The 27758-nt window shown below is 34.4% G+C and overlaps 1 protein-coding gene across 2 annotated transcripts in view; it reads right to left on the reverse strand.

Moving 5' to 3' along the window:
- LOC118206022 (vascular endothelial growth factor receptor 1-like) overlaps nucleotides 1-27758 on the reverse strand; it is a 152675-nt gene that overhangs the window by 35125 nt on the left and 89792 nt on the right. For both annotated transcript variants that reach the window (XM_085826658.1, XM_085826657.1), the window contains 4 exons: nucleotides 18500-18790; nucleotides 7302-7435; nucleotides 1089-1239; nucleotides 453-557 (listed from right to left, as the gene is read on the reverse strand). In XM_085826658.1, coding sequence (XP_085682784.1) covers nucleotides 453-557; nucleotides 1089-1239; nucleotides 7302-7435; nucleotides 18500-18790 — 681 coding nt within the window. The remainder of the gene's footprint in view (nucleotides 1-452; nucleotides 558-1088; nucleotides 1240-7301; nucleotides 7436-18499; nucleotides 18791-27758) is intronic.

Below are 27758 nucleotides of genomic sequence, written 5' to 3' on the forward strand. Positions count from 1 at the left end.
CCACAAGTAGTTGGTCTCTGTATCCCAAAGTTCGAGCTGTACCTGTAAAGTATTGAAAATAAAGGGTTTCGTATACTCTTCCTACTTGTGTTGTCTGTGACACACAAATCTTGAACATAGCTTGAGTAAGCTCCCTGTTCCTAATCAGGACACATCATGTTTCCAAAGTAAATCAAAAGAAACACAAGTTCTGACAAACTAATTGAAGGAACTAATTACGTTTGCGACCCAAGGTTTTGATGCAATTTACATTATGTCATTTAGTTTGAAATTAAATTTTAACCTGCAGAATAGATAACAAATCAGGATTACATGTAGATTTTCCTTACTTCTCTAGACACATTTTAGTTCAGTAATGTCATAGCTTATTAATTAAGAATTTGCATTCCCTTAATGTGGTAGTAATGATGGTGATAATAATAATAATAATAATAGTAGCAATAATAATATACCTTTCAGCATTTTAACTGCTACTGGAGTTGAGGTTTCAAAATCATTTATTCCAAATGCTTCAGCTTTCACGACGCGTCCGAAAGCTCCTTGCCCAACAGTTCGACCTAAGAGAACTTAATTTAATTTTTCTCTAAACAAGATAATTAACGTTAAAAGAAGACGAATCAGTAGAATAATAAAATACATTATTAATAACTATACATTAAATTATTTCAAGTGTAATAATTGAAATAAAAACAATTTGCAAGTTTTGAGATTTAAATCCTACTTTCATACTTTTCCGGTACTTTCCGGGCATTCATATTAAAGCATAAACAAATTATTGGGAACGGATCATCGGGGTTGGAAAACCAAAGCTGAATGTTGGGTAATATACAGGTGCAATTGGTTTGCCATTTTAATTGAAAACATTATTCGACTCCTTAGACAAGTGGAGGCTTACTAATTAATTTTGGTCCATAGATGAATTAAAATTTCGAAATATGGCATCACAAAACAGGATCAAGTAAGCTGCAAAAATATGGATTCAATTTTTCGGAAAAATCTCTTATCAAGAATGGATTCTGTATTACATATTTTTATATTTATTATTTTATATTTATCTGTGTGTAACGGCATGCAGCTTTGTAGCTTACCAAGTTTTAGTTTTTCCTTAGGAAATTCCCATTTTTCATCATAAGGAAGTAGGTCGGCTTGTTCGTCTAAAGACATATTGGGATTATACAGACACATCTGTCCTTCTTGAAATAACCTCGGATTGAAGCCCTCCATCTTAACTTGGATCTTCTGGAAGAGAATTAAGTATCAATTATATTTACATGCCCGATGCTTCATCAAATGATTTGAAATAACTACTGCAGTAGTGTTCAAAAAATATTTTAACTAAAGGCAGCAAGAAATATTGACTTTAACCACCTCACCCTTTCTTCCGAGACAGGTTCGTCGATCTGAAAAATGTCACCAAGCGTCAGCAACGAGACACAAGTTATCAGTTTTAAACGCGGCTTGGAAAGTTACCCCCGAGACACACTCGTCGCAGAATGGTTCTAAACCCCAAAATGAGACAAAAATGAAAAAGAGAAGACCTAATTGATTACGATGTCTTCAGAGCGGGGTTGTATCAGGGCCTTACAAAGCAAAATTCACTTAAAAGACGGGAAATAGAAACGCACTTCCACTTCCCCTTTCAGCTGGCAACACAATGGAAATTACTGCTCGTTTAAAAGCCTGCTTTTAGAAAATCGTGAGACAACGAGGCGGTTCAAGTTGATTTGGTGCTAAATAGGTCTCTACAGCCAGTGAAAGAAGGCAAGAAACATTTCGGTTAAAAACCGATGACAGTTCAGGGATAGAAAATTGATCCCTCGAGATAAAACGTTAGCAAATATTTGAGTTTGGAACGAACTGAATGAAACGAATAGCAAAAAGAATCGAACGAACAATGGGATCGGAACAAAAATTTCAAATAGTTAAGAAATGATAAAAATCAAAGCCCTTTTAACATGGGAGAATAAACATTCTTTTCTCCTTTAAAATGGAGATCTGTTTTCCGTGGGACACTTCCATTAAGAGGAACAAATCTGTTCCTCGAATCAAGAGTTTGCTTGCTCAGTAAAGTGGGCAGTTAATGAATACAAAAATTTCAAATAGTTAAGAAATGATAAAAATCAAAGCCCTTTTAACATGGGAGAATAAACATTCTTTTCTCCTTTAAAATGGGGATCGGTTTTCCTTGGGACACTTCCATTAAGAGTTCTCCTCTCCTCGAATCAAGAGTTCGCTTGCTCAGTAAAGTGGGCAGTTAATGAATAGCAGATCTCTATTCCTGGCACATTAGAAAACACAAAAAAATTTCAAAAATTGGATAAAGGTTACGGACACGGATATACTCATATGATCAGTGAAGTCGCAGTCCTGATTTTAAAAATAATTTCCTTGCGAGTTTGATCAACGTGAAGCTCTTCGTACTACTAGTCATTTAAAAAACGCTCAGGACTGCGTACACACACGTATGAAGCCCAACAAATAAAGAGCTCACGGATAAAGCCTGTACGGATCAAAGAATACAGCCACGCATAAAGCTCACAAGCCACGCATAAAGCTCACAAGATCAAAGAATACACTCAGATACAGTCAAAATTAAAATTTCTGCGGAAAACAAGGAATTCGACCAGGAGGCAGGAGAAGAAAAGTTTAGGTGCACAAGCCTGAAAGATAATTTTTGATCCCAGACTCACCAACTGACTTAATACATTATTCTTTAGTAAAATAATGAAATCTGAAACTCTTAGTGAGTTTCAAATGTAAACAAATCGCGACTTCGTTAGACTTAACTCGCCACTTAAACTTTCGAATTGTTTATAATTCTACAACTACTGCATGCAGATTAATTAAAGATATAGAAACCTTATCTGGAACATAAGGGCAACATAATTCAATCACTTTTAAAACACAGAAATAACGTATGAATAAAAACTCTAAACTCATCGAGGGAGGTAACAGAGGGGGAGCATTATATACGTTTGTAAGGCCGATTGTAACGGGAAAAGGAGGTGCGGAGCTACATGTTATAGCAGTCACAAATACAAAATTTCAGCGTTCTACGGCTACTCGTTTTTGAGTGATGCGAGGTACATACATACAGACGTCAGGAAAAAAATCTCTTCTGAATCCATTTCAAATCCATTTTACAATCCTTTCTGGCAAAATCAGTCCTTTATTCTGTCCTTACGTACAGATGTCACGGAAAAATATGGTTCAAACGGATTCAAGTGTGATCGAAATGGACTTATTTTTTTTTTTTTGAAATATGATACCCGAAATTTTTCTCGATTACAGTTCTTCATACAAAGAAGTAAAATTGTACAAACCTGGTTCTGGCAGTGGAAATAATGCGGCAGTGAGAGATTTATGATTGTCGCCGTATTCTCTTACGATGGAAAATTAAAAATACGGAGAATGGGGAAAAGTGTTAAAATCAACTCAACGTTTTATCAACAGGATATTTTACGCCCGATTTGTTTAACAGACGACAGAACACAAAAGAAATTCCGTTTCTTTATCAGAACGGCTTTCAGAGAGGGAAACTTCATCATGACAAAGCAAGAAGTCTAACTTTGAAAAGTACCACAGCATTCCTTGAGAAAAGGAAGACTGATATAGGTACTGCATATATACCTCTTCAACATATTCCTGCGAAGTCCTTGATATTCTCTTATTCACTATTGTACCTTTGGTCTCTTTGAAAGAGTTCTTTCTAGGCGCAAACGCACCATGGTTGATGGAGTCTGAAAGGTAGTGGAAGAGGTGACAGGTGACGGAGGACGGGGACACCTGATGTCTAACAAAGGTAAGCAGGTATATGCCCCTTGCCCTCCACTATCTTCAACCGGCAGCTCCCGATCCCCAAGACAACATAGCAATAGTAATAATAATAATTCTTAAATGCATGAAATATGATCAATCAATAAAATACATTAATACATAGGGTACACTAAAAATCAATACCCCTCCGAAATTTTAGGAAGAATCCTTCTAGCATGTAAGTCACGCAGGGACGTAGCTAGAGGGGGGGCAAGGGGGGCATCTGTCCCCGGGCGCAGAATCCAAGGGGCGCCAAACTGATGTTACGGCATTTTAGAATTAAATGTTTTCCATCCTTGGCAAGCAGTAGGGGGCGCGAAATCTTCAGTTGTTCCTGGGCGCTGAAAACCCTAGCTACGACTCTGAAGTCACGATGCAGACATGTAGTCGGAAAAATAGGCTATTAATAGATCTGCTTTAGAAAATTACTTTTTACATTTTAAACATTGGCCAGAAACGCTCTAATATTCTCCCTTCTGTAACCTCTGTTCTGATCCATGCAAACTGTTCTGTAATTTATATACATATGTACTGAATAATGCATTCTAAAATCTGTAATTTTTATAATTAATAGTTACGCAGTTAGTTTTTTATTAACAATAAAGCATTTTCTTCCTCGTTTCTGCATGCCTTCGTGGTGTAACGGTTAGCACACTGGGCGCGTATTCGAGAGGTCCAGGTTCGAGTCCAGGAGAGGGCATTGCTCATTTTTCATCTCACCTGCTTCAAAAAAGTTTGTACCTCTTCCATTGTCTATACAGTGGCGCTCAGTGTAGGGTATAGTCCAGTGTAGGATTCAAATACAGAAAACACTAGATGATCAATATTACTGGAATTTATTCAACAGAAACATATAGCAAAAATAAAAATACACCAAAACTCGTATAACAAGTACCTTTAATATCATACTTTATGGTACTCCTTGACAAAATTTTGAGATTTTCCAAGACTAAAGAAGCTTATGCACAAAAATGATTCGAATTGTTCAAATTCAAGTTCAAAATTGAACTTATGCACTCAGAACTCGACTTTCTATTTCTCGTTCTTCTTCTAATCCAAGATTCAAGATATTTCCTATATCCATACTCAAGATTCTTCTTTCCTTCATTCGCAAACTGAAGATTTTATATATTCAATCGCATACTCAAGATATTCAAAACATCAAAATGGAACTTATGAACTTTAAACCCTTTTAAAGAATATAAACTCATAAGAATTCTAATTCTAAGGTACTAATTGAAATTATGTGCTTAACTCTTTCGCATCGAAGTCGCCCGTAACGCTCGTTCATTCAGGCAACGGCAAACCGCCCCAACGCCTCGTTTATTTTCTACCTAGTTCTTTCCCCTCCACGTTAGTGTACGGCTCATTGGTTTCGCGAGTTGTTAAAAGACATGTCAATCATTCTTTTGAAGCAAATAAAGGAGAAATACGAAAGCTACTGACGTTCGCAGGTGCAATCCGGCCCTAAGGTGAAACTGCACACAATGGATGAAACCGCAGGGGGAAAGGAAAACTATTTCAAGACAAATTCGTAAACACGGGCGGTTTCGATGTTTGTTGAAAACAGATTTGGTCGTCTCTCGATGCGAAAGAGTTAATGTCTCTATGAACTCAAATTAATAGGAACTGCTCATAAACACTTATGAACTCATTAAATTCACATCAGCTATTACAGAATTTTCAAATTAGATTTAATTAAGTTTTTTATATATCGTATATACCCGCGTATAAGTCGACCCCCCACTTCGACATAAAAAATTCGTAGAAAATAAGAAACCCGCGTATACGTCGACCCCCCACTTCCGAAATCGATCGAGAAACTTCGAAATTTTTTTTTAAGTACTACATTTATTCAAAATCATCTGAGAAAAAATACCTTTGTAAATAAAGAAAATCAAAATCCTTCAACGTCCGATTCACGGTCAGATACGCCAAACATTTCATAGAACTCTTCTGTCGTCATTGGCTCGTCATCATACATATTTTCAGTCTCGAACTCTGTATTGTTACAATCACTACTAGAGCCTTCGTCGTCATTTTCACTTTCAAAAACAGCATCATCTTCCGTGCCGTCATCTTTCGTGCTAATACAGCATTTTTAAAATGATTTTATAATCATTTCAGAAGGTATTTCGTTCCAAGCATCTTTAACCCACTGAGCAATTAATGTAATATCGGGCTTTTTAATGTTGCTTTCCTTTGTAAATGTTGGTCGACCGGAACTAATCCACTCTTCCCAATATTTTCTAACATTTACTTTGGAGGGCTTATTGAGGCAGACATCTAGGGGTTGAATGACGGATGTCAATCCTTCCGGAATTACGGCCACAGTCGTTTTTAGGTGTTTTGTCACTTCTTCAGAAAAGTGACCACGAAAAGAATCGTATAATAAAATTCTTTGGTTTAATCGAAACTTACTCTAGTTAAAGTATGAAACTCTGTGATTAGTTCGTCCCATAATTTAAGTCATGAAATTACTTCAAGTAAGTGACTTATTTGATAAGTCGTCCAATTTGAGTGCGGGAAGAAAACAACTGCATTATATAAAGACATTTTTGAACTTCCGATTCTTTTAATTTTTTATGGCCCCGCGTATAAGTCGACCCCCCCACTTTAAAGTCTTTTTTTGGTCCAAAATATCTCGACTTATACGCGGGTATATACGGTATATCAACATTTTTCTCATAACTTTATTTTATGCATAAATCGAAATTTCATGTATAGATTATAAAATTTAAATAAACATGGTCCCACTGAGTGTCTGAAAAGATGAAAGTCTTCATGGCGGCATAACTGCTCAACCACTGGTCTCCTATCCCCTGCACAGTGGGGCCCGAACTAAAAGGTGATGGATGACGATTCTTCACCATCAGAATTTGACGACCCTAATCCCCGCCCACCAGCGGCCGAGCGGTAAAATCGCTAAACACAGGTAGTTCGGTCCAAAGTTCGAATCCCGCGAACGAGCTGGCTGCATGGGCGTTTTCGTGGATTTCCCCATGTGTAACGTGTATACGAGCCAGTTTCCCTTAGAAAGTCCTCCACGAAGGCATCCCTCCCTTAGGCAGATAGCCCTAGTGTGCTTTGCCGTATTCTCAATACACCCCTAATCCCCAGTCGCCCTTTAAAAGGGAGATTTTCTCCCGCCTTTCTGTATGCCTTCGTGGTGTGACAGTTAGCACACTCGGCGCGTATTCAAGAGACCCAGGCTCGAATCCCGGAGAGAGCATTGCTCCTTTTTCACGTCTTCAGCATCAAAATATCCAAGTGTCTCTACACAGTATTTATACTAAATGTCAACACTTGTTCCGTCATGCAAGAAAATAAAATGCGAAGAAGTGGGAAGAGGGGTTGATCGCGCCGCAGAAACATCTTAGTGACGCCCCACGCGCCATGACATTAACCGGTGAAAAGTATGTAATAAAAATTATTTCTATTTTTAACATACTTTCTATAAAAAAGAAATGAAAAGGCAAGTTTACTTTTCTTCTGTAAAGCCATCTTCCTAATAGTAAAAGCAAAAGAATCATTGCCACACCTCCAATGCTTGCAACAACGAAAAACATAACTTGCTTCGACCCTGAGTCTTGTATCTGTGTGGAAGCTTGAGCTACGTCTATAAGAGAAATAAAATTTAAAGAATTTGATCTCTAAATACTCATATGTTTTTACTAATAATTTAAAGATAACAGCAATATTTTTTAGGAAGTTAAAATATTTTTACATATCGTAATTCGATAGCGTATTTCTCCCTTTCTTTAATAACTTTATCGTGTAAAAATTGAGAAGAGGAAATTATGCAGATAGTTTTATTAATAAAGGACACGGTTAAAGTAAGAACATTACAAATGAAAAGTAGTCATAGGCAAACTACACATAACTCACAATAGTAGGCCTAACGAAACTTAAGAGTTTAAAATTTTTGATAATTATACAAATATAGCTTGCAGATGCTTATATATTTTTTAATCTACAATTTTGAAAAAAAATCTGAAGTGTGCACCACATGACTTCCTTGTACGGAATATTAAATTATACGCATTTTTTCTTGCTTTTCATTTAAACTTACTGGATTCAATTAAATTTACTTCGTAGATAGCGCATAAATCACAATCGAATAAATGCACTCTTTAAAATTCTCTATATTCTTTTTCCATAGCGACACTCTGGCCCTAGGTTCACTTAACAGCGCTATATTTCAATCATTTTAACCTATATTTTACCATTGTCCTATATACAGGACAGTACATATTTGATGCGTGTACAAAAAAAGTAATAATGTTTAAACTATTTCTTTCACATTATATTATTGCTAGAAAGCTGCTTGTTATTTTAGCTACTTTGTTTTAAATTTTTACTTTTACAAATCTATTTTTTTAAAAAACGTACAAGAAGGACTAATTTTGATTTTTTGTATTTTATTTTTGAACGCATAAAAAAGGGGGAAGAAGTAAAATAAAAAGTGTGGATTTATTTTAAATAAAATAGGTCTCCATCAATGTGAATGACAAAAAATCCGAATGAAAAATATATTATAGATCCTTATTTTGCTTTCTTTTTTAGAGCGTCCTATATGTAGCACAATGGTAAAATCTACTATTATATGACGGGCCCACCAGCGGCCGAGCGGTAGAGACGCTGAACACTGGTAGTTCGGTCTGAGGTTCGAATCCCGCGAACGGGCTGGCTGCATGGCGTTTTCGTGGTTTTCCCCATGTGTAACGTGTATACGAGCCAGTTTCCCTTAGAAAGTCCTCCACGAAAGGCATCCCTCCCTTTAGGCAGATAGCCCTCGTGTACTTTGCCATAATTAAATACACCAACACTATTATATGACGTTAAAACATACACCACTTTGGAGCGAAATGGTTACGTCGTTTCATCCCCTCGCTGTAAAATGTAGCGATCAACTGTTTCTTATCCTGCGTCCCTTTTTGTAAAAAGTTATATTTAGCATCTGAAAGCCGTTTCACACGTTTTATTTGTATAAAAGAAATTTACTTTTGTGAATGTTTATTTTGTAAGGTATATTTATTTTACGCATCCAAAAGGAGTCGAAAATTTCTAACAGCTGAAGAAGCTTTGGAATATTTTATCACATTAGATGATGAAGGTACTGAGCCGTAAATGGTAATAATACCACCTGATCCAGATACAGTCAGTGAAAATGAAGAAATAGACGATGACTACACGAAAGATTAGACATGGCCAAACTAGTTGTGATAAAAACGCAGCAGGAACTATAGAAACAGCACGAACTGTGGAAATTTTAGTAGAAAATGAAGCTGATGAACTGTGTGCCGAACCTTGATTGGAAATATTGCGTTCCTAAATATTCACATGCTTCAGAAATATTTTCTCAAGATTTTAGTCAGTCTCCAACTGATTTTAGATACACTGGGCAGAAAAATAATCATCATTTTTTATTGTCAAAACGTATGAACTTAAGCAATTCTTAGGTATACTTTTTTATAGTGGCTACCACATTTTGCCACGTGAAAACATGTACTGGAAAAACGCGCCAGACACAGGAACTATATTATTTAGTCGAGCAATGCCACGAAATAGATATTTTGAAATCAAGCGGTGCATTCATTTCATTGACAATAGAACCATTGATTCGGACGGCTATTACAAAGTACATCCACTTTATGATTTACTGAATGATGCTTTACAAGAAGTAGGTGTATTTTCTGAACATCTAAGCACTGATGAAAGAATGGTGAGCTGTTTCGGTCGACATGGTTGTAAAATGTATATGAAAGAAACCAAAGCTCTCGATCTTCTAGAATATCGACGGGCTATAACAGTCAGCTATTTGGGATTATCAATACCTAGGAACATTCAAGGCGGAACATTAGGTGCGCACAGGCCTTAATTTCTAAGATTAGAAGTGCCGGAGCCCTGTGGAAGACTGTCAGCAAAGAGGAACAAGAGTAAATAAATATATAAAATAACTGTTAAACTCATTAATAATTTAAAAATTAAATGGTTAATTATTATCAAATTACTTAATAGCTATTTGATCAATGTTTATAAATTGTTATTTAATCAATAATTATTATATAATTAATTATTTGTAATTTAATTGGTAATTATTAGATAATTAATTATTATTTATTGAAATAATTAAATATTGAAGTATTTAAATAAAATGTAAAGAGATAAATTGAAATTTAATAAGCAATTTTAATATAATTTTATTGTTAAAATAAAATTTCCGAGATAAAATTTCCACTGAAATTGTTGTTCTGTTACATAAAAGAAGTGCCGCAGCCTTCTTATTCAGGGCTCCGATGCGTTCCGGCAAGAATTATGATTTATTATAAAAACTAAGAAGCACCGGAGCATGAGCTCCGGCCCAATTTAAGCTCTGATTGTAGGGGGGGGGTGAGTTCTTTTATCATCACAAAAATTAAATATACTTAAAGTACAGCTGATGAAAATTCCAGGGCGAAACAGAATGAGGGTATGAGTGGGTGGAAATAAAAAATGAGAGGAATCTTGGTGAGAGAGAACGTTTTCTTTGACCGCTGCTCTCTGCTGATATAATTATAGCCATCAAGCAGATGTGTGTCAGGGGTAAAATGAGTCCTGAATCGGACACCTAAAGGATGAATATAAGGTAGCTGGTTACGCTTCCCCCCAATTAGTGGATATTGTGGGAAGACGATGTATAGGACGTGCTTGAGCAGCTTGTCTCAGCATTTCACTCTTATTGTACTCGCTGTCACTTGACGCACATTTAAGAACACAAATTTTCCTTCCTGCGAGGATAACTAACTGTAAGCATCGATAACAATACACTAGATACGATGGCATGGAGAGAAATTTACGCGTTCCTAAACAAATTCCCCCAAATTTATTGCGCTTCTTAAAGGGAAGGGTTTCCGCATGTGAGTGAAGGGACTTTACTTGAACGTTTCATGTTGTCATGAGTTCATATTTCTAGGGAAAAAGAGTATTGGAAGGTCTGCTTATTGTTGTTAAACTAAAACGTTAGGAATTCTAAATTTTTTCCCCTTTAAATTATGGTTCCGTTTTATAAAAAGAAGTACCCGAGCTCATCTTATTTAGGTCTCCCGTACGCTTCGGCTAAAATTATAATTTATCTTAAAAACTGAGAAATACCGGAGCCAGGCTCCGGTGGGTTCCGGCGCAATTTAAGCACTGGGTGCGCAGCAGAGAAATCCGGACTTCTTGAAAATGCAAACTGATCATGTGATTGTCAAAACCCTGATGGACATTGACGTCGTTGTCAATTAAATAACTGTACAAGGAAACCAACAACTATTTGTAAAAAATCTAATATTAGCTAATGTTCGAGTTGTTTTTCACCCTTCCATTCAAAAGAACGTGCTTGAAAGAAAATATTGTCCTGTAACTTCACAGCACTGGATTTGACTATCGTCCTATATATAGGACAGCCTGTAAACTCAAAGAAAATAAAAGTTTCGTATATTATTCAATTTATTATCTTTTCTTACCTATTTATAAGACAAAATTAGAAATTTCAAACAAAAATTTTAATTTCTTCGATCATTGGTAAAATATGGGTTAACTAACTCAGAAGGCACAAAATTTATATCATCTTAAGAATTATCTAATCGTTGCCACATGTTATATTCATAAACTATAATAAATCTAAAACGATGTATAAAAGAAATTAAGCAAAGAACAACAACAACAAAAGAAACAGTTTTTCACAGACGATTCAGTATTTCTTTTTCAGTTAATTCAGCTCTCACTTCGCGACAAGGCAAAAATACACAAAAACTCAAAATGCCTGTCTTGAAAATTATGAAGTAAATCTTATTTCCTCGAATAAATTCCAGAATGGATTAAGCATGATTTAGTTCGCAATAATAAAAGAAGGCGTTATCTTTGTTATTACGAAGCTTGCTTTCTCTAGATTGGCAATAAATCTACTATTCTGTTGTTTCAAATGTAAACAAGCAATGGCCAACATGGCAAAAATTATTAGGCTTGGCGCACTTAAATAACTTTTAAATTGTTGATAATTCTAAAAATATTGTATACAGATTTACTAAAGGCATAAAAACCTTAACCGGAAGATAAGAACAGCATAATCCAATCACTTTTAAAGCAAAAAATGCACAATTTACAAATACATAAGAATAAAGAAACTGAGATCACTGAGCCGAGTAACCGAGTGGATATATAACTTTAATTAAACTTAGGAGATACGTAATATAATCAATTAATCAATACTGTTTAGGAAACAAATTATTATATATATACATATATTTATACAATTTTGGTGCGGCCGATTGCAACCAAAATACGAGGAGCACATCTACATGTTATAGCAGTCCTATATACACAATTTCAACGTTCTGAGGCTACTTGTTTTTGACTTATGCGAGATACATACGTACGTACGCACAGACACCACGAAAATTCTCTTCAGAATTCATTTTAAATTAGTTTTAAATAATTTCTTTTTTGGGGGGGAAAAGAGTCCTTTATTCTGTCCTTACGTCAAGAAAAAAACGTCGTTAAATTGCATTCGATAGCGGTGAAAATGGATATTTCCCTTGTAATATGATACCTGAAATTTTTCGCGATTACAATACTTCTGTTTTACTTCGTACGAGGAAGTAGAAATTGACAATTAAAATATTTTCTTCTACAGTTTTCAATGTTTTTATAACAGTTTTATTATTGTATTTATTAGAAAGTTATTCATAACTTTAAGGATCGATTTCCCAATTAAAGAAAAAATTTTTTAGAAAAAAAAGCATATTTTTATATATTTATTTACTGCAAATCCCATCCTAGTTTCTATAACGTATGCAGTAAGAAACGCGCAGTGAAAATATTAAATAATTTAATCCTTAACCGGAAGATAAGAACAGTGTAAGTTTTAGGAATTTGAGTGAAAGGATTTATCGCAAAAACGCAACGGAAAAAAAATGGAGTTTCAAGATTAAAAACTATTAAAATGATCATTAAAACATTTATAGTTTTATAAGGTATTTTCTCCCTCCTTTCAGCATGCCTTCGTGGTGTAAAGGTAGCACACTCGACGCGTATTTGAGAGGTCCAGGTTCGAGTCTCGGCGAAGGCACTGCGCATTCTCACTTCTTCTGCTTTAAAATCACCTAATGAGTCTAGTGGCGCCCGAACTGGCGCTGGATGATGATTGGCGATTTGGCGATTCTATCTCCCGATCCCCAATCGCCTTCTAAAAGGGGGTATTTTCTATGTAACGGTAGCACACTCGACGCGAATTCGAGAGCTCTAGACTCGAGCCCCGGTGAGAGCAATGCACATTTTTCACGTCTTTCTTCTTTCTCAATAAATAAATAAATAAATAAATAAATAAAAATTAAAAAAAAAAATAAGGGCATAGCGCATTTTCGCATTTTCTGCTTTAAAATAACCTAATGACTCTACAGTTTTTTTTTATCTGTCTTTCACATAGAATTTCATTACATATCTAACATAAAACATATCGCTAAACACAGATTACAAGCCTTTATTTGAAAACTTATTTGACCGAAAATATTGTAAGAAATGTTGTAAAACGTAAGTAGAATTTTTGTCTACCTGCTTTTGCTTTGTAAAACACGTTCAAAATACTTTTAGTGTATAAATTATTTATAATATTCTTCTAAAACATTTATAATCAATATTTATAGTACTAATTGGTTCATTAATTCATTAATTCATCTTTTTCAGAAAGTATGAATCTGAAAAGCCATTTGTTGTCGTATATAAATTACATTTTAAATTAATTTAAGAGGATTTTACTTAATTAAAGAGTTTAATGTTTCTTCTGGTAAGATTTTCGACAATGCTGCAGTCAAGAACTTGGCTACTCTCAATATACCACCTCTTTCTATTCATATTTTCCATTTATGAAGACCGCTAATAGAATTGATTGATAATGCACACAAAAATATTTGCTAAACTGAGTGAAAAAATGAAATTAAAAAAAGTTCCAAGAAAAAAAAAAAAAAAAAAAAAAAAAAAAAAAAAAAAGAAAAGTAAATCTGAAAGGTTTCAGACTTTAAATTATAGCCTATTTAACATTCTGTTTGTTACCTTTATTTATTAAATATCACGTTCTTCGCACTTAAAATTCAGTTGAAGAGCAATATCGCAAAATAGTTTTAAATTGAGCATATCCTTTAGAATTTCCGATACAGAGTCTCGCGTACCGGAGATAAAAATGTTTTACTGTACAACATTGTCATGGCTCGCTTTGAAATCCTTGAGTTTGTTAATCAAAAATTCGTTAACGTTTTACAAAATATGAAATCGATCATAAAAAAAATTCCAAATTTCAAAATTGGGCTTCCACATACCCATCTTCGCAGTACGATTACGTCATTCAAAATTCGATGGTAACGTTGTTTTATCACACGCAAAAAATATACATACATCTATGCAGATTTTTCATTATTTAATTTCTTCAAATATAATGCAGGACTCTAACATTTGGTGGCAACAATTTGAAAAGTGAAACGCACATTTATAGTGAACCAACGCAAAATCGCAAAACGAAAACAATAGTCCTACAGGGACAAAGCTCCTTTGGACTGATACAAAGTGAAATATTTTTCCCCGACCTTCACTCAGTATTTAAAATTAATCACGTTACACATATTGTTACGGATTTGGTATTTACATAAATAATTTTCGTGAAATGTTTTAATAATGTTATGTAATATTACTTCTTTGTATAATGCAACACGGAAGATTGAAGGAGACAAAGCTGTGCCGGAAAAATAAGATTACAGGGGGCAAGTCTATTTAACATTAAAGAGATGCCTATCTCGCTATATTAACGACATTCTGCCAAGCTGGCGACGGTTTTGTTAGTCACTCCAAGTCTATGCAATTTTATGATATGATAGCTCTGAGGCGAAAATATGTGAAACTCATACTGTTGATGATTATTTTCGTTAGAACCCCGATAAGAGTTTCCGTTTCCTGTGTCTTCTGGTAAAGATGTTCGACGAAAAAAGCTCCTAGAGCGTGGAAAAAATTCCCTTTCGCATAGTGTAACCTTGAAAAGTTCCTTTTCAGTGTAGAATGAGTCATTTCTAACAGCTGTTAGAAATAAGTCAACAGTTACCAATTGCTATTAAAAATCATTGGCGAGTTATTCCTAAAAATATTAACTTTAGAAAGTAAGACAAAATCTTTTAATTATCAAGCAAATTTTACTGTTGCCATTTCAATCATCTTAATATTAAAGCAAAATATAAATGTAGTAAAATAAATTAATTTTACTTAAAATTGTGAATACCCTTAAATAAATATAAAATCTGAAGGGTTTCAGATTTTAATGATTGCTCAAAAGAGCTCGCATTTTATCAATCTGCTGTTACAACCACGCTCACTAACCTTTTTACTTCCTTGTACGAAGTAAAAAGAAAGTATTGTAATCGCGAAAAGTTTCAGGCAGACTAGTTCAATGAAAATATCCATTTTGACCGCTATCGAATGCTATTTAACGATGTTTTTGCGTGATATCTGTACGTAAGAACAGAATAAAAGACTCGTTTCCTCCAAAAAAATTATAAAACTGCTTTAAAATGAATTCTGAAGAGAATTTTTCGCGGTGTCTGTACGAACGTACGTACGTACGTATCTCGCATAACTCAAAAACGAGTAGCCTCAGAACGTTGAAATTTTGTATATAGGACTGCTATAACATGTAGATGTGCACCTCGTATTTTGGTTGCAATCGGCCGCACCAAACGTATAGAAATATATCTATATATATATCCACTCTGTTACCCGGCTCAGTGATCTCAGTTTCTTTACTCTTATATGTTTGTAAATTGTACATTTTTTACTTTAAAATGATTGAATTATGTTGTTTTTATCTTCCGGTTAAGGTTTTTATGCCATTAGTAAATCTGTATGAAATATTTTTAGAATTATCAACAATTTTAAAGTTGTTTAAGTGCCGCTAAGCCTTTTTTTTTTTTCATGGCGGTCATTGATTGTTTACATTTGAAACAGCAGACTAGTGGATTTGTTGCCAATCTAGAGAATCTTAGCTTCGCAACAACAAAGATAACGCCTACATTTATTATTGCCAGTTAAATCATGCCTAAGCCTTTCAGGAATTTTTTCGAGGAAATAAGTGTTTAAGATTTACTTCGTAATTTTTAATATAGATATTTTGAGTTTTTATGTATTTTTGCCTTCTCGAACTGAATTAATTGAATGAGAAATACTCAATCGTCTGTGAAAAACGGTTTCTTTTTTGTTTTGTTTGCTTAATTTCTTTTATACATCATTCTAGCTTTATTATAGTATTTGAATAGAACATGTGGCAACGATTAGATAATTCTATTCTTTAAATGATATAAATTTTGTGCATTCTGAGTTATAATATGAACGAAATATAATACTGTTAAGTGAATCTAGCGCCAGAGTGTCGCTATGGTAAACAAATACTAGAGTGAATTTTAAAGAATGCATTTATTCTACTGTGGTTTATGCGCTGTCGGCGAAGTAGATTTAATTCAATCCAATAAGTTTAAATGAAATGCAAGAAAAAATGCGTATAATTTAAGATGCCGTACAAGGAAGTCATGTTGTGTACACATCAGATTTTTTTTTCTGGCTTTATTGCTAGGCATTAGTTTCTGCTTACTTACGCCATACACTATTCAACAGCAAAACTCCAAAAATTTTAAGACCAGCATAATAGTTTAAGAGTAGCATAATAGTTTAGAATTTCCAATATGGCACTCAGTTTTGGCATACATATATATTTTCCAGTTTTTTCTCAGTTCATCATATCAATGTTCAGTTTTCTTACTAAGATGGTTTTACAAAACTTTTTTTTGTCTTTTTGTTATTAAAGTTTTGTTAACTTTATTTATTAAATATCATGTTTTTGTCGCTTTCCCCACATAAAATTAGATTCAACACAAAAATCACAAAATATTTAGAAGGAGCATATCTTTAGAATTTCCGATAGACAATCTCGGGCTCTGGAGATAAAAGTGTTTTATTCCGTACCTTGTCCACCAATGTTTTATTTGAAATCGTTGAGTTTATTAATCCAAAATTCGATAAAGGTTTATAAAATATGAAATAGATAAAACAAATTCGAAACTTAAAATTCAGGCTTTTAGGTTCCCATTTTCAGGTAGAGGACCACGTTATTCAGTTAGGGCTCTAGATGTAGTTGTTTCTTCACAATGAGAGAAATATGCATACATTCACGCAGATTCTTCATTATTTAATTTTTTGAAATATAATAAAGAGCGATAATATTTGATGGCAAAAATTTGAAAAGTGATACGTCTTTTAGACGGATTCAACGCAAAATGCCATTGCAAAACTAATGTCCCATTCGGGACTAAAGTTATATCAATGCAGGAACGCTAAAAAGGTACAGTACCCTCGCCGGTATTCGAACACCTGACCTTCTGAATACGCCAAGCGTGCTACTAGTTATGCCACCAAGAAGCACGCAGAAAGGAGAGAGAAAATACCTCAAATGCTCCCCCTTTTAAAGGCTACAAAGGTTGAGGGAAGACCATCGACAAATCCTGATGTCGATGAATTATCGTCAACCAACTTTTAAGTTCGGTGCCCCTTTACAATTATTACGTTATATCGATGCAAGTACGGGAAAAATGTGCAATGCCTTCGCCGCGATACGAATTCCGAACCTCCCGAGCACTTGTCGAGAGTGCTTCCAATTACACCCCGAAGGCATGCTGAAAGGATATAGGAGAAAATACCTTATATATTATCTATATCGCTATATATCTACTATATCTCTCTATATCTATTATACACCAGTACATTTGTACCTCTTTATATCTACTATCTACTATTTATACGTGCATTATATCTATATCTGTAATACACTACTATCTACTGTATCTACTTCTATAGCACTATATACTTATGTATGTATTACTATATTATATACTATGCACTATACTACTATCTATACCTCTCTAGTTTATCCCTATTATCTATATTTCTCTTGTATATTATGTATCTTATACATCTCTATTACATTATGTCTCTTATCTGTATCTCTCTATATCTGCTATCTGTACCTAATATCTATACTTCTGTCTATATTTCTACAGTACATATCTTTGCTATCTAGTATTTAATCTATATCTACTACCTGTATCTCTATTATACCTATGTATACTATCGATACCTCTATTATAGCTATAGCTACTATCCATATATTTATTAATTTATATTTACTACGTATATCTACTATATCTACAAACTATATTTACTATACCTACTATCTAGTATCTACTACTGTCTACTATCTACTATATGCTGCTATACTATACTACTCTCTAAACTACTCTACTTTTTACTGTCTACTATACTACTATACACTACTACACTCTTCTGTTATCTACTATTTACTACTATACTGTATTAGTCTCTACTATACACTACTATTTACTACTATACTGTATTAGTCTCTACTATACACTACTATTTACTACTACGCTATATACTACTACATTATCTACTGCACTTCTATACTACTGCTACCACTATATCTTAATGTCTGTTTATATTTCTATTATCTATAGTTCTCTCTACCTGTTGTCTTTATCTGTCTATTACATTACTTCTGTTACATCTCATCTATTAAAATGAAAAATGAAAAAAATAATGCTTAAATATAGATTACCTTCCACTATTAGCATAGTCTTTTGCATTATTTCTCCAGCGATATTCTCAGCTCGGCATTCATATTCTCCACTGTCCTCTTTCATCAGTCTTCCGATAAGAAGTTTCTGATAATTATCCTCAAATTTTCCTCCTGTTGCATTTTCGGTAAAGAGTTCTCCATTTCTGTACCAGGTTACTTTCGGCTGCGGAGTGCCATTCACAAAACATTCAAGTGTAAACACAGAGTTTGGTGGCAATATCATTTCGGATATGTTCCATTTGGGGTTCACAAAATAAGGTTCCTTGATTTCTGTACAAAGTAAAAATTTTTGTTATAAAAAAAGGATGGTTTTTAAGCACTGTCAAAAATAAAAAGTAAAATATATTGTTATTTTTATAATGCTAAAAATAACTGTGAAATTCACAATTTCTGCAGCTGAAGAAAGTACTAAGTTGAACATTTCGCTCTGGAATTGATTCTAAGAACTGATTCACTTTACTGAGAGAATTTACTCATTACGATTTCAGAAACCTCATTACGATTTCAGATATTTCTTTTAGAGTTCATGGAGAGATCTTGTTGGAAGCTTGCCAGGAACTGATTTACTTTGCTAAGCGACTGAACGCCTGATAGAGTTTTGAAGAATCTCAAAAATACAGTTGAAAGAAACCAGTTAAGAGAGTTAAGAGGTTATCACACTTGACTACAGTCCGTGCTAGACGGAACTTTTCTGAGAAACGAGATTCTGGTAGCACTGGCTTAAACGGGAGGATTCCTAGAAAAAAGATCTCCGGCTGGAGCATCTACTAGCTAGGGAAACGATGTCGCGGCTACGCGGGATTTTTTAACACCTCATCGAAAACGTTTCGGCTGAAGCTCTGTCCCTCATACAGATCAACCATTCAGACGAAAGCTCTGCTTCTGAAGTATCACGTGATCACAATCTGAGCGATAATCGATTATTGTTTGGCATTCAAGTCTTTGTAGTAAGTGAAAATGGTAACCTAGCTACGTCAGTTTCCTGGAAATGTGCGTGTTCTGAGAATCGTCTCTTTCAACGTCCAGTCCCGCGTAGAAGAAACATAATTCATTTGGGACTTAAGATACACATGGCCAGAGTCTCGCTGTTTTTTTTTCTGTCTGTTCGGAATTTGGCTGACTAAACATATTTAAAGAAAGTGTGACAGACCACATAAAATTTTGTACTTTTAAAAAGATAGTAACAAACATCTTAGAAATCCAAAATTACAAGTTTGTAGATCTAATAGTTTTTGAGTAATACGAGGGTCGAAAACTTTTCACTATTATGCCGCTCTTTCGGAAGAATTGTGGTGCTGAATAGTGTGTTTAAGTGCTAAATGGGAGATTTTCGCAGTTTAAATTATTATGAGTGGAAATTTACGCAAAATATTTAGTGAATGGTTATTGTTTATCAGAGCAGTGTATTTGAGGAAAAAGGAGAATAATTCACTGCTGATGTATGCATGCATTAACAGTATAAAAAAAATCTGGAAGGTTATACTCAGCAATAAATGTGATGCATTTATCGCAAAATTCAGCGACGCCAGTAAAACAAATGAGATTGTTCTAAAAACGTATCCAGATCTGAAGTCAATATACAAAAAAAATGTATGTGTGCCAATACAGCAATTTTAATAAAAAAACACTTCCAGAAAACTTCAGATCAAGGAATTAGAAAGAATTGCAGTGCCTCTGTGTGCTTAAAAACTACGAAGCATTCTGCAGACTTTTATGCCCAAATCAAGGTTGACAAATGCATTTTAATGTTTCTTTTAGTGTATATATTCCAAGATTATTAAAATAACTTGCACAGTTGTTGAATTGCTTAAAACAGCAATAAAAATTCATGTATAAAGATATACATAATTATCAAAATACTTCATTGCTTTGGTGAAAAACTGAAATTTATTAAATTAGCTAACTGTATAACATTAAATATCTTCGTAACTGTAGTATTATGTTGTGTTTGATAAAAGCTTAACTACTTTATCACTACATAGTATAAAACAAAGCCGCTTTCTCTGTCCCTATATCCCTATGTATGCTTAAATCTTTAAAACTACGCAACGGATTTTGATGCGGTTTTTTTAATAGATAGAGTGATTGAAGAGGAAGGTTTATATGTATAATAACATCCATTAAATAGTGGAGAAATACTGTTATTTTTTTTTTTTTGAGGTTTCTAATGTGATGTCGTCCCACCTTGGGAAAATGCACGGATTCAGCTTCTTGATGTTTTTAAGAATAATGTGAAGGCAAGCACTAACGAGATGATTTACAGACAACTCTTCGCTGAGCACAGGGACAAATATAGCAGTTATCTTCCAGTTTATACAGATGGATCCAAGTCAAAAGATCATGTCGGGATGGCATTTGTAATTGAAGACCTCATGGAGGGCAGACGCTTGCACCATGCTTTCTCTGTCTTAACATCCGAACTAACTGCGATATATTATAGTCTTTTGTACATCTCAAGGCTCTGCTACAAAAAGTTTATAGTTTATACAGATTCGTATAGTGCTCTTAAATTATTAGAAGCTTTTCCTAATACTCAAAATCCAGTAATAGTGGATATTCTCAAATTACCTATAAACTTAATGAATCGTGGATATGAAATCTTGTACTGCTGGGTTCCCGGGCACGTGGGAATAAAAGGGAATGAGCTGGCAGATATCACAGCAAAATGTTCTGTTGAACTGTCCAGTCGTCTCATCCCTTTCGCAGACATCTGTTGTGTTGTGAAACAGAAGATCCGAAAAAAAAAATGGCAGCAACTTTGGGATGTTCAACTTCAAAATAAATTAAGACATGTAAAACCTAGAATTGAGCACTGGGAATTAACCAAAAATCGTAAGGAGGAAGTTCTTTTGACTCGCCTCAGAATTGGTCACACTAGAGTGACACATAGCTACCTTTTAAAAGCTGAAAATGAGCCTGTTTGTTTTAACTGTAATGTTTGTTTATCTGTTCGTCATATTTTAATTGAGTGTCCATGTTTTAATAGGCTTCGCCAGAAATATTTTAATAGTTGTGACTTGCCTCTCGACCGTTTAATCGGAAGAGAGCTCAATTGTGGTTTGTTTTATTATTTGAAAGAGACTGGCTTTTATTACCAAATGTAATTTGTTTTGAAGACTGTGTCTTGAATTTTAATATGTGCTTTTAATTTGTTTTTATATGACTTCATCCTCTGGATTTGGTACATTTGTCTACTTTTTTATTTATTGAATTTTAATGCCATCAATTGTAATCATCCCATCTCGTGTTTGGCGCGCTATAATCATCTTTGGTTTTTGCGCCATAATCTCTCACTCACTCACTCACTCTAATGTGAAGTTGTAAATAATTACATTTTTTCCGCTTACATTGCAAACGCAGGGTGAACCCTACGAGATTTATCAAAATAATGTACTAAGTATTGTACACACTGAAAAGGTCTACAGATTTAAAAATTGCGGGACGTAGCGTTTGCGGCGGTACCGGCCGGCCGGGGCGGCGGGAGCGTGCCTATAAATAGCGCGTCGGAGGCCGCGGTTCTCCCTATAGCACTTTGAATTTTGCAGCGATCGGACGTGTTTATTATCGGAGCTCTCTAGCTTTCAGCGCGACAACGTATCAGTAATTATAAGTAAGTTATGATAAATAATTGTATGATAGTAGTTTTAAAATATAAATGATATTCTATTCTAAGGTTAATTTTTAAATCGCACTTATAGTAATTATAAGTACATAAGGTTAGATAAGAATAAATCTCGTAGGGTTCAGCCTGCGTTTGCAATGTAAGCGGAAAAAATGTAATTATTTACGACATCACATTAGAAACCTCAAAAATAACAGTATTTCTCCACTATTTAATGGATGTTATTATACATATAAACCTTCCTCTTCAATCACTCTATCTATTAAAAAAAAACCGCATCAAAATCCGTTGCGTACTTTTAAAGATTTAAGCATACATAGGGATATAGGGACAGAGAAAGCGACTTTGTTTTATACTATGTAGTGATGTATTTTCCATGTCTTCATATACAAACGGATAGGACTTCTGCAATTCTATACCAAAATCTGAATGATAACAACATTAACTGCCATCACATTAAGTGGCATCTGTTGTAGCTATTAAACTTTATAGTCTACGTAATTCTAAATTATATTGTAAGACTAATCAGATTAACGGTTTTCCTTTATTTTCTTGAACCTAAAGGGTTCAAAGGGAGAACATGTTACGTCATAAGTGGTGACGTCCCAAAATCCTTTGGTCAATATTAAGAAGAAAAGCCACTGACCTTGGCAACTTTCATCATGTTCTGCTTTCGTCGTGTTAACTGTGATAGTGATTATTCAACTGTAATGTGAAAAATATTTTCTTCCTATTTTTTAACAGCGTGTGTTCTTAGTGTAATTGGAGAGTACGTTCGGCTAGAAATCGGAAGGCCTAGATTTCGAATCCTGGTGATGGCATTTCCCCATTTCTCACGTCTCCTGCTGCGAAAGTAAATTTTATGACTAAATGTCATGACGAGTGTTCGCCTTATAAAAAGGAGTGTACTGTGGTTGGAATGAAACAACATTGCAGTTTTTTGGGGAGCCCAGATGGCAGGGCGTACAGTGACACTGATTACACTACCTAAAGTCCCGGGTTCGAATTCCACAGAAGGCATGTTAGTTTGTAAATGTATAGTGTATGTGCGATATGGGATACTCAAAATATACGGAGAGTCGTAAGTTCCTTCGAGTGGTTTGGGTGTTGAGGAACAGGAAGAGACTCTCGGACTCATTCTCCTGGGAGGTCTCATTAAAAACTGGGGCTGAAATGGCCAAATGTCGCACTGTTAGCTGTGTGGTACTCAGCGATCATGCCAACGACCGACGTAGTCTTGCACTTCTTAAAGACAAAGGGAAGAGAAATAAAGTATAGTTAAAAATTAGTAAAATATAGTGAAAATGTTTCCTCCATAATTTTGTTGCTTTTGCATTTTATTAGAAAGGATTCTTCAGAGAAATAAATTATAGTAATAAACTGATAAAATATAATGAAAAATTTATATCATTCTCAGTTCTGTTATCTTTTATATTTATCAGAATGGACCTTTAACAGAAATGGAATAAAGCAAAAAATTTATAAAATATAATGAAAATTTATCCTTTACAATTATGTTACCTTTTACATTTATGAGAACGGATGTTTCATTAAAATACAGTAATAAAACTCGCAGCATATGATGAAAATTTCTCCTTTACATTACACAGAATGGATTGCTTAAAGAAATACATTTTAGTAAATCTGTTACCTTTAACATTTATCAAAACAGATATTTCAGAGAAATAATGTACAACAATGAGTTAGAAATATACAACGAAAATTTACCGTTCACAGTTCTGTTACCTTTTGCAATTATCAGAACACACTTTTCAGAGAAATAAAGTACACTAAAATACGATGAAAATTTATTCTCTGCAATTAATTTTGCTACATTTTAAATTTATCAGAACGGAGTTTTCTGAAAAATAAAGTATACTAATAAACTTTAAAAATATAATGAAAATGCATCCTTTGCAAATCTGTTATATTTTGTATTTATAAGAATTCAGGATTTCTCAGAAAAATAAAATACAAAATTAGCGTTGTTGTTATTTATGCTCCTTTTTCTCACCGTAACATGAGCGTAAGCCCATGAAATGCCTCGTGACAAGGAGCACTTGTTTACAGCTATCGTTGGCAACAGCCTTGAGCATCTTTACAAGTGACAGTGTGATTTTGCTCATTTCCGGCCCCAATTTTGATGGAGAGCACCCCGGACGAACGGGTCCGAGAGTCACATCCCTCTCCTCTTTCACCAAACCACTCGAGAGGATAATGCCGCATTGACACTATACATTTACAAACATCCATGCCTTCTCCGGGATTTGAAACCGGGCCCTTCGGCCCGGCAGTTAGCAACGCTAACCACCATATCGGGTGGGCAGCAATAAAATAGTAAACTCTAACGAAAATTTATTTGTAATAAATTAGTAAAATATGATGTGTTCGCGCCTGCGCATCTGTAATGTAATCCACGCATGCGCATCTGTAATGTGATGATTAGACGAGTTTGAGAATCGCCATCGACGTGTAAGAGGGCTGGTCACAGCTATGAGTTAATTGTAATTAATTATGAGAATTAATAAAGAATCGAACCAGCGAATTTATTTATTGTGTGTTATTTGGGATGAGACCCAAACATATCTGGTCGTAGTCGACCGGAGTGTAAGTTTGTGCATGAATAAGTAGTGTTTCGTTTTTGAGAACACAGGAGTGTTTGTGTTTGCCAGTATTCCAAGCTTGTTCTTTTCAACGAATATCGCTGATTTTGGATAAGGATATTCATCGAAAGTGAATCACTGCAGAGGTAAGTGATTCCTCTCTTGTTAATTCTGTACTTTCTGTGCTTGTTCTGTTATAAATAACAATGTTATTTAAGGGTGCTAAAAAACAAGATTTAAGGCTTATTGCCTTAGAAATAAATCTAAATGTTGACGAAAAAATGACTATAGCAGATTTGACTGATATTATTGAGAATAGTGAAATTTTTAAAACTAAACAAGATTTAGTAAAAGAGATAGCAAACTCTATTATCGAAAATAGAAAACAGGAAGAGCAAAAACTTGTCGAGTTAGAAAAAATAAAACTTGAGAGATCAAAGAATGAGTTAGAGTTGGCTAAGCTTAAAGCAGAAACTAAACTTGATGGTGTAAGATAACCGAAACAAAATCAGAGTCATTAGATCAATTAATAAAAAGTATCAGAACCTTAACTGTAAAAATTCCTATACGGCCTGAGAGTTGGGGATTTTTCTTTTCGTCATTAGAACGAGCGTTTATTACAAAAAATGTTTCGGAGGACTATAAAGCAGAAATTCTGTTAAATCCGTTAGGAGACAAAGCTTCGAATATAATAACCTATTTACATGATAAGGATATCGCGAATTATGAAAAAGTAAAAGAAGTAGTTCTGAAGGAGTTTCAGCCAACACCATATTTAGAAAACTTTAGAAAAACTGTTAAACAACCACATGAAACTCATGTGCAGTTTGCTTCTCGCTTAATAACTGCCTGGGATTATTATTTAAAATTAAGGAAGGTAACTGACTTCGAGACCCTCAAACAACTAATAGTTTCAGATAGGTTATACCAATCTTTATATACGGGAACAGCTTCTCACATTGCAGTGAGGCAAGGTGATTCATGGTTTTCACCTAGTGAGTTAGGTAAAGAAATAGATTTATATTTCACGTCACGAGGAAAACCTCTTATTGAGAATTCTCATGTTAATCGTAAGTATAATAGCTCAAAAAGTGTAGCTAAAGTGTTTTTATCAGATGTTAAAACAGAGAACTGTATTTTATGCCACGAGAATCACGGATTGGCAAAATGCCCATCGTATTTAAAATTACCGGTACAAGAAAGAGTACAGGTTGTGAAATCTAATAAATTATGTTTTAACTGTCTACATATGCATTCAGTATCAAATTGCCCATCGAAATATTCTTGTTTTTGTCAAAAACGGCACGACAAAACTATTCACTTTCCGAAAGTAAATAATATCGTAAAGGAATCGGAACAAAATAAAAACAAAACAAATGTATCTGACTGCAACATTCCCAAACGAGATGACTCATCGACCTTGAATGTTAATGCGCAGGAGTTCGTTCAAAAGGCATTTATTAGCAATTATTCGAATAAACAGAGTACAGTTCTGCTTTCAACAGTCATATGTTTTCTAATTGATAACGAGGGGAAAAAACACAGAGTGAAGTGTTTGCTGGACGGGGGCAGTATGTCGAACTTTTTGACACGGAATCTTATTGAGCATTTGCAGTTAGAGAAAGAAAAAACAAACATTTCCGTTTCGGGAATAAATGATGCTACTTTAACAATAAAGCATGAAATTAATGCTTCGATATGCAATAAAGAAGGAACTTTTATAAAGAATTTGGACTTTTTAGTAATTCCAAAAATAACTGCTGATTTAACACCTTCGCGCAAAGTTAAAATTTCAGTGCAAGATCTTCCTAATTTAAAATTAGCAGATGAAGGATTTAATGTTCCAGAAAGGGTAGATATGTTGTTGGGAGCGGGAGTTTTTTATGAACTTTTGAAACCGAGTCAAATTCGAATGAATAATCCTGATCTTATTTTTCAAGATACAGTTTTTGGTTTCATCGTGTCTGGAAGTATTCCAACAGAGACTGAAAACAGGGTTCATTGTGGGTTGATAAAGGAAGAAGACAACTTAGATAAAGCTCTTAGAAAATTTTGGGAATTAGAAAATATTGAAACTGATAAACCCAAAAACAAAGAATTTTTAATTTGTGAGAAACATTTCGTAGAAAATTATACACGAGATAAAACCGGTAGGTACGTTGTTAAAATGACATTAAAGGAGGATCCGGACACTTTAGGAAGTTCTAAACAAATTGCAACGAGTAAATTAAATTCCTTATGGAAACGCTTAGTAAAGAATCCCGAATATTTAAAATTATATTCAGATTTTTTAAAAGAATATCAACAGTTAGGACATATGGTCGAGGTGAGTGAAAGCGAGGATGAACGAGGTTCATATTACATTCCTCATATTGGAGTATATAGGGGAGAAGAGAAAAGTAAGTCGACTCCCTTGAGGGTAGTATTTAACGCTTCTTCTTTGACAAGCAAAGGAAACTCTCTAAATTCTATACAGTATAATGGAGGTGTGATACAAGATGATTTATTCTCAATTATGGTGAGATTCAGGAAATATATTTTTGCTTTCACTGCTGATATACAAAAGATGTATCGAGCTATTTCTATCCATCCAGATCAGTGGAAGTTGCAAAGGATTTTATGGAAAGAAGGCATTGATAAGCCAGTTAAAAACTTTGAGCTAACCACCGTTACCTATGGAACTGTGAGTGCGCCATTTTTAGCAATGAGAACACTTGTACAGCTGTCAAAGGATGAAGGAGATAAATTTTCCTTTAGCAGCACCTGTACTGAGAGAAGACATGTACATGGACGATATTCTATCTGGAGCTGAGTCGCTAAGTTCTGCGTTAGAACTTCAAAATCAGTTAATAGGCATTTTGAAGAGTGGAGGTATGTTACTCCATAAGTGGTGTAGTAATGCTACTGAACTGTGTCAAACAAACGACAAAACATATCCCTTTGGTAAATCAGAAGAATCTAAAGCATTAGGTATTTTATGGAAGTCAAAAGGAGATTGTTTGAGCTTCAACGT

Source organism: Stegodyphus dumicola, chromosome 11 (genome assembly GCF_044657685.1).
Source record: "Stegodyphus dumicola isolate Sdum_Otavi_A_Nest chromosome 11, ASM4465768v1".
NCBI lineage: Eukaryota > Metazoa > Arthropoda > Arachnida > Araneae > Eresidae > Stegodyphus > Stegodyphus dumicola.